The sequence below is a fragment of the Ciconia boyciana genome, chromosome 2 (assembly GCF_034638445.1).
Source record: "Ciconia boyciana chromosome 2, ASM3463844v1, whole genome shotgun sequence".
Lineage (NCBI taxonomy): Eukaryota > Metazoa > Chordata > Aves > Ciconiiformes > Ciconiidae > Ciconia > Ciconia boyciana.
In genome coordinates, this window is record NC_132935.1 from 23,768,419 (window position 1) to 23,777,159 (window position 8,741).

Consider the following 8,741-nt stretch of genomic DNA (forward strand, 5'->3'; position numbering starts at 1 on the left):
AAATTAACAGAATACCTCAAATTTGCATTAAGTTCCCCAAATCACTGCTCAAAAGGTAACTATTTTCTCAAATAAGGAGAAAAAATAGGCCTTTTTGTTTGTTTTTTGGAAGTTATTTTTGTTAAAGAAAAATGATCAAAAGCTAAAATGTTCCACTTCATTCCTTGAAGTTACTTGTTTTTCATGCTGCTTGTTTTGACTTTCATAAACAGTGCCATTTTCTAAGGCTTTTCCATTATGAGAAGAGTAAAACACTTCTCACCATTTCTAAATTTAACTTACAGTAAACCTGGTTCTTCTCAACTGTAAGATACCAACTTCTGGTCACTTTCAAGGTATTATGGCAGTTGTCTGATTTTTCTGAAGCACTCCATTATTAGTGATGAGTGTAGAGAGGACAAGTGTTGAATAATTGTGCAGTGAGTGTCCTCCCTCTTCCATGTTGAAGAAGACAATATGATGCTTTAATTTTTGTGAATACATAAAGGTGAACAAATAGAGATGGCATAGACATGCTGAATATTGGTATTCAGTTATCCTCAGACTTTGAGTACTTCTGACTTAAATACTGATGTATTTTTGAGTCCTTAGCCTAAAATTCCTTTCTTTATTTTTGAATACATGTGACTGATGCTGTTGCAGAGATCATGCTGGATGCATTTCTGGTTTGATCCAGAAATGTTAGGATTGGAATCCTTTTGCATCTGAATTGAATGACTTCCTGCCCACCTTTTTGTCAGATGCTATTAACAGTCTTGGAGAGTGCAGGAACAATGGTCCTTTGTGCTCAGTGTCTAGTGTGTCTCTTGCCTCCTGCAGTCATCAAGGGCACAGTCCATCTTGCAGGCTCTGTTGGGCCATGGTCTCTGACTTGTGCAGGCATAGTCCGCTCATAAGTTCAAGTGCGTTCAGTGAGAATGGAAACTGTTGAGCTCTTCAATCTTAGTATACACAACATAGTTGGTTTTTTTCCACCAAGCGTTTATAACTTGTACAATTGAACCGATTAAAAGAATGGCAAAAGATTAATCTCTAAAAAAAAAAAAAGACCAATTGTTAATTTTTCTCCCTTCAAATTTTATAGGTACTAGAATGTTTAAATGCTTTCCATATCTGCATTGGAAATTGAACTAATTTGGAAGCTTTTAAAAATATATATTTAATTTGGGTTGAGGTATGCCACAATATCTTTGAGTAATTTGAATGGGAATTCATAGATGACTTACTGAAAGGGTTCAGCATGATAGGCAAAGGTCATCAGTGTTTTCTGTGACTAAAATGTGGATCTGTAATGCTTTGCAGCGTTTAAAGACATTGAAATTGTAGTACTATATCAAACCTGTGTGTAGTTGAAACTTCAATTTTGTGCCTTTTCAAGTAGGTGGTGGGTTTTATATTCCTTAAGTGCTACAAAACTGTTGCAAACATTTGTAAATACAAGGAGTCACAGGGTGGCAGGGAGAGACTCAAACCTGTGATTTGGTCAATGACAACTTCCTTTTTTTTTTTTTGAATAATTTAAAAATGTAATTTAGTAAAATCTTCTTAAAATAGTGACTTGTTAGGTAAAGTGCTCATTCACAGGCGTTCACTCTTAACATACTTTGTTCGTGCAAGCATGAACGCGGTCTTGATTGTATGTCTGAATACAGTATGTGAATTACTTATTTGTTGTGGGTTTTGTGTGTGTTTGTTTTTTCCCCAAAGGGATAGTGGAGCAATCACAACAAGCATATCAAGAAGCTTTTGAAATCAGTAAAAAGGAGATGCAGCCAACACATCCTATCAGATTAGGTCTGGCTCTAAACTTCTCTGTGTTTTATTATGAGATTCTTAATTCCCCGGAGAAAGCCTGTTCCCTTGCAAAAACGGTAAGTCTAAGGTGGGGGGAAATTCCATTTATATTATTTGCATAACCTTTTGTTGCATGACCAATGGAGTTGTTTGTTTTTATAACACTAGGCTTTTGATGAAGCAATTGCTGAACTTGATACGTTAAGTGAAGAGTCATACAAAGACAGCACGCTAATAATGCAGTTACTGAGAGACAACTTGACAGTGAGTATCATTAAAGTTTGCATATTGTTGATAACGGGGTTGGTTTTTGTGGCAATCAGTTGTCCTGTTCATTCTTAGCTGTGGAGCTGTGTCTGTCATATACTTACAGATGAGTTTATGTCATGTTTCTGAGCTACATCTTTTTTTCCTGCCTAGTCTTTTTTTGTCTGCATGCTAATTAACATGGTCTTCTGACATGACAAATTGACCAAATTTTTCAGGGTTTTTTTTATTCAAGGAATTTAGCTTGTTTAAGTGACATAACTTGGACTGTGACTAGCAAAGCTATTCTCTTTTATTAAACAGAATTTGAGAATACAGTTGCATTTGCCTCTTAAACTTATGTCAAATTTCATATAGCTTATTCTGTGTGATTGCATGTGCAAGGAATAGATCCTACATGAAAACTACAAACAAAGCTAGCAAGTCCATTTAAGGGCCTGTTGTTTCAGGGTTTTTTTGTTTGGTTTTAACTTTGGTAAAGCTGAAATTGGAATCAGTGCTAGCCAGGCTATTTCCATGGCAGTTGTAAAACAACTGTCTTAATTCTTTTTTTTTTTTTTTTTCCTTGGACTCTTAGCTGTCTGTGGTGTAAGTTATGGATCAAGATTGTGTTGCTCTGTCAGAATAATCAGAATCTTCATCTTGTGTATGGTTGGTTTTTTTTAGCCTACTTTGAACTTTAAAACTGGCAAAGATGAACATCTGAAGCAAATTAAACAGTAAATGTAAGCAAACATGCAATAGTGTAATTAATGATATAGTTCACTCCCCAGTCTTCATGGGGGGAAGGGAGAGCTGCAAGGCAGAACTGAAAAAATAAGAAGCACCTCTTGTCACCAGATGTAACCCTTTATTCACATTCTGTGCATCTGATATCAGAGACATTTACAAAATAGCTGGGCTTCTTTTAACATAACTAGAAGCAAAGTTGTACAGTTGCGTAAAAGTGGAGTTGCCATATTTTCTGCTTTTGTTTCTAACACTTTATTTCCCTGTTCATTGGAACCTTTTCCACTAGAATGGCAACTTAATACTACTGAAAAAACTAGTTGTGATTGTTCCAGCTGTTGCTTACAAAACAAATGGAAGAGATTTCTCAACCTCTGTAATGGAGACAGATACAGGGTTGGCATTGCTCTCAATGTCTGTGTGTGCTGTCCCCTTGAGTGAGATTGCTCAAGAGCTGTCCTCTGAATGAGTGGTATTGAAATAGAGAATAGAAGCTGACTTTAATTGCTAGCTTCCCGGTAAAAATAATGTAAAGCTTGTCATACCAGTTGGAAAGCAAATTGTTTCATACAAGAGCAGAAGTTGGACTGAGCTACCATAGTGTGTGAATTACAGTAGTAGGCCTGATAATTGATGTGAGCTTTCCATTATAAGGGAGAAGGCTGTAGACAGCTGCAGGATTCCATATTCTTGAGTGGATGATATGTCTTGCCTTAAATGCTTAGCATGATCTGTACGAGTGCATTGCTTCCATGTTTTTCCACAACTTCTTGAGGTAGAAAATAAGTTTTGATGTATGTGTGACTGACAAAGACTGCAATGAATTGCATAAACGTAAAAAAGGTCTGTTTTGCTAGTTATGCAAGTCTGTTACGAAGGCTCTTGACAGTGATTCAGCATGTTGATCAGTTATGTGCAGGAGCATTTTCCTCAGTTATTGATTCTTTTTATGTTGTCTTGTATGGCTGAAGAAGAGTGTTCATTCTCAGTGGGGACTGAAGGCAGAGAAGTGTTCAGAGGGTTGTTTAATCTATCAAGTCAAAATCTGTTTTACTGGGATTGCTAGATAATTCCTTCTTTGTTATGAAATTGTTTTTTCTTTAAAAAACAAAACAAAAAAAAGGCATCCCTTCCTGCTAAGGGTGTTTTTCCCAGCAGATTCATTAAACTGTGCTCTTAATTGGTAATCCTCCTTTCATACCAGTCAGGCCCTTTTCATTTAATGAATAAAAGTGTGTATATGTACATATCTCTAGATACTCTAGAGGTGAGGATTTATGATAGAAGCCTCAGATAAAATTCTAATAAAACTGTTCTTACTAACTGTTCCTTATAAGAATAGCACTGAAGTTGAGAATAACGTAGTATTCTAATAACATAGCATAGAATGTAGTGCAGGGGCTAGAAACTGACGAGTATGCTCTTGTCTCCAGTAAACTAACTTCTTGCTTAATGCCTTCAGCAAGGAACATTTAGTGCAGATACTGTGTATTATGTTCAGAGCAAGAACAAGGCTACTGGTCTTGTGCAAGTTTCTCTATTGTCTTCTACCCTGGAGAGGATAAAATGTTTCTGATGATGGATTTCATTTTGTTTAAGCATCTTGTGAGACCTTAGTGTTGGTAGAGAGTAGACTGTAGGTAGAGAGAGAATTAGTTGTTCTTAGGTGTTTACCTATAGAGCGTGAAGGATTCGGTTAGTGCTGCTAACTCCATAAAGCAGGAGATTTCAACTCATAGTGGGCTGGTAATAGTTTGGAAGCAGCCACCGTGGCGAAATACTTGGTTCACAAAATAATTTATTTGCCCTAGCTGTTGCTCTGGAACTGATGCTTGGTTTCCTTAGTTGGTACTTAATCTTGATAAAGGGCTCCTTAGTATGATTTTATGGAGCTGAAAATAAGATTTTGTGCATATAGCATGTTTAGTCTGATTTTTCTTCCCTCCTTGCCCTGCCTTCCAAGCTTGGAAGCTCTGTGTTCCAAAAGTTGCTGAAGAGGGGCATGACTGACTGAATAGAGCCAAGGAATAGAGATTTTGGTGAAACGTTTTTGTTTTTAAAAAACAAAATTTCAGATGCCTGTTTTGAAGAAAAGGTAGTATTCATTCTAAAGTTGGATGTGGAGAGAGACCTTTACTGAAGCTCTTTCTTCAGAAAGATGCATAAGGTTCACTTGAGAAGGTACAAATCCACAGGAAACCAAGTATTCTTAGTTCCTGATTCTCATGTATCCTTTCTGTAGGTCTGATTCTTGCCTGAATGTAATCATATTTTAGTGAGCCTTGTGGATATGAGACTTAAGTTTTGACTGTTTATGAACTTCCTCATTAAATGCAATATAGGGTCACCTAGGACTAGATTTCCATTTTGTAATAGCTAAGAAATATATTAATGTGTGCTTTTTTTTTTCCTGGTGCTTAGTAGGACCTCTTACAAAATTATTGTTTAAGAAGTAGGCTTTCTTTCTAATAGTTCATTATTAATTATTAGTCATAAATGTTAATCTTACATATTTTACTTTGCTTTCCTTCCCAAACAGTTGTGGACATCGGATACCCAAGGAGATGAAGCCGAAGCAGGAGAAGGAGGGGAGAATTAACCAGCCTTCCAACTTCTGTCTGTGTCATTCTGAAATTTACACAGTAGACCATTTGTCATCCATGCTGTCCCACAAATAGTTTTTGTTTACGATTTCACAGGTTTATGTTACTCCTATTTGGATTTCTATATTTCCCATGTGGTTTTGTTTAATATTAGGGGAATAGAGCCAGTTAACATTTGGGGAATTTATCTGTTTTCATCTGAGGTGGCCAATATAGGGTTGTGAAATTTTTATACAAGTTTTACATGTTTGGCATAGTACTTTTGGTACATTGTGGCTTCCCACAAGGCCAGTGTTAAAACAGCTTTCTATGTCAAGCAAAGATGACTGCTTGCATATTGGTCTGTCACGATGGAAAAAAGGGATAATCAGTTGCAGCCACAGGTGTAGTTAGCATGAGTATTCAAGCTGGAGCACACATGGCTGTGAATAAACTGATGTCCCATAGATATTGCATGTCAAGTCAACATGTGAAATCTGTGGAATATACCAATCAAGTGTACATCTTTGATTGCAGCTGAAGTGTTCCTTAAGACAGTTTGATAACCCAGTCAACTTTCTCTAGAGAAGGACAGAGAAACGGTTCACATTCCATTATTTGTAAAGTTACCTGCTGTTGCTTTCATTATTTTTGCTACACATTTTATTTGTATTTAAATGGTTTAAGCAACCTAAGAAAAAATGTACAAGTAAAGATGCAGTAAAAAATGAATTGCTTGATATTCATAATGACACTGTATATCGAGCACAGCAGTAAAAAAAAAAAACCCATGTATTTAACTTTTTTAGGTTTTTTGCTTTTGTGATTTTTTTTTTTGATACTTGCCTAACATGCATGTGCTGTAAAAATAGTTAACAGGGAAATAACTTGAGATGATGGCTAGCTTTGTTTAATGTCTTATGAAATTTTCATGAACAATCCAAGCATAACTGTTCAGAACATGTGTATTAAGTTGATGTAAGTGGAATAAAAGTTTTATGAATGGACTTTTCAACTACCTTTGGTGTAGCTTTCATGTGATCTGTCTTCCCACACCTCTTAGAGTAATGGCAGTATTATACACAAATTCAATACGGAAGTATTCTTATTATGGAAAATCTTAATACACATTTAGGCATTTAGTTAATTTCAGGGAAGTCAAGACTAAATACCTCATATCTGATTTTAAGATTGCTCTAATTAATTAATTTACAACTTTTAGATGCCTACAGGTTTCTGACTGTCCGGCTGGTACTCTGGAGATGCCTTAACAAACATATGGTCCCCAGACTTACGGCAAAAGGCATACAAAGTTGTTTAAGAGCTGACCTTTGGAATAGGTCTAGTTATATGGAAACCCATAGCTTGCTGCTGTTAGCTCTTTAATGGAGAACCGAGCAGGAGCCTCCATAGAGTTCAGAGGGTTCAGACACTACAGCTCAGTTTGTGGAAAGGCTCCCCAGAGTAATGATGCTCTTCCTTTCCTCATCCCCAGTGAGGTCTGCACGGATGGCATTCACAGAATAACGGTGGCATTTGTAGATATTTGGTTTGAAACTGAAATAATTATGGGGAAATTGAGACTAATTTTTGAACAGTGTCACATCTCTGTCAAGAACTGAGATTCTTGAAAAGTATTAAAATATTCTTGTTGTATTTATGTAGTCAACATAAAGGAAGCTTGAGTGGCCTTTGTCTTGATTGACCTGCACCTGTAAGCACAGTGTAAGTATTTTCCAGTTTTAGGTAACTTTTCACCCAAATAATAGGTATCTTGGTGTCACCAGGTTAATCTGATACCTGGAAGAATAAGATGAACCAAGTCACTGAACATGAACTCCATTGCCTTCCCCTTTTGCACGTGCAGTGGACTTAAGCAAGTTACAGGTCTGACTTTTTAGAAGTTCAGTATAGGCATTTCTTGTATTTTTTAAAAAAAAGTTAAAATACATATGATCATTGCATTCGGAATGTGATGCTCCATTTTGAGAAGCAGCTGAGCCCTTCGTCCTGGAATTTAAGGATCGAGGTTAGTAGAAAAGAGATTGGCAGGATAATCTTAAACCTTAAAGTAGTTAGGGACACTAGTCACCATTCCTAGAATTGAAAGTTAATAATCTGTTATAATAGGTAATAAAAATTAGAATCTGATTAAGAACAGGAAGAAGGAAAGAATATGGAGGGCAAAGGTTAATGAGGCTTTCTAAGGGAGAACTTTAGTATATCCCTCAATTACCACTGAAAAAAGTAACAATGACTTCTTTAATACATGAAAGCACTTGTCAAAAGGAAAAAGCAGTAATCAAATGCATTTACAAAACAAAGGGCTACATTCCATGCAAGTTGGCAGACCATGACTAAAAAATTCCTTTGGGGATATTGGATCCACTTGTAGAAAGGAAAGACCATAGCTCACACTATAGCAGATGTGAGTTCTGTCTCAGAAAGTCTTTAATGAAGATGTTGCCTGCTTTCCTTACTGAAAAGATTTGACTTTCAACTTGCATGGTAAACTGCTTTACTCTAAACGTTTAAATTTAAGCTAGATGAAATAATGTGACATGAAAATGCCTTTTTTATTTTTTAACCTTTATCCAACTGTATAAGAAAATTGAGTTAACAGGGTTCTGTAAAGTTACTCCATGTACCTGGAGAAATCAAGATATTACTGAAAATTAAAAAGCACATAATCAAATGAGTACCGGTGGAATATAGCAGAAGACATATTTTACTCTTCTGCCTTCAAACACAAAATATGAAGGTATCTTTACATAGGAGGTAATTGGATTTTTTTTTGTTGTGGTGGTGGTTTTTGGTTTTTTTAAGAAAGCCTTATCTTATTTCAGTACCTAAGGTGATATTTTAAATAACACAGAAGGTTCACACCTGAGTCTTCATTTCCTCCACTAGAGTGATCTACAGTATTTGATCATGAACAAAATTTCCTGTATTGAACGATCAGCGTCCTCTTATTACAAGCATATTTTCATGTATTTTTAGTCTTTCTTCTGACATTGAAGACCCTCCTAAAATGTGGCAGTGTTGCTTCACTCCCAGTGCATATCCCGTTCTGCAATGTAGTCTCCTGCTTTGTTGAGCAGAAAAGGCTCACAGGGGCCTTGAATTCTTTGAGCCTGTAGTGCAGTAGTAGCACTGCACACATTTGCGATACGGAATGCTATTTCTACAGGAACTGCACAGTGCATACAAACTGCAGACTAGACAGCGCAGCTTGAAGAGGCAAAACAACGAGCAAGGTTGGGGGTGTTGAAACTGAACCGCCTGTTGCGCGGAGGGCAGCCAAGCATCCCCCTGCAGCCTCGTGCTCCTGAAGGGGAAGGCTTCCAGAACAGCATGGGATGCAGAAAC

General features: G+C 36.7%; 1 protein-coding gene across 1 annotated transcript in view; it reads left to right on the plus strand.

Moving 5' to 3' along the window:
• YWHAZ (tyrosine 3-monooxygenase/tryptophan 5-monooxygenase activation protein zeta) overlaps positions 1 to 6,390 on the plus strand; it is a 28,214-nt gene extending 21,824 nt beyond the window's left edge. Inside the window, exons 4-6 of the mRNA XM_072852092.1 lie at positions 1,708 to 1,871; positions 1,963 to 2,058; positions 5,330 to 6,390. Coding sequence (XP_072708193.1) covers positions 1,708 to 1,871; positions 1,963 to 2,058; positions 5,330 to 5,389 — 320 coding nt within the window. The 3' untranslated portion in view covers positions 5,390 to 6,390. The remainder of the gene's footprint in view (positions 1 to 1,707; positions 1,872 to 1,962; positions 2,059 to 5,329) is intronic.
• Positions 6,391 to 8,741: the final 2,351 nt, after the last annotated feature.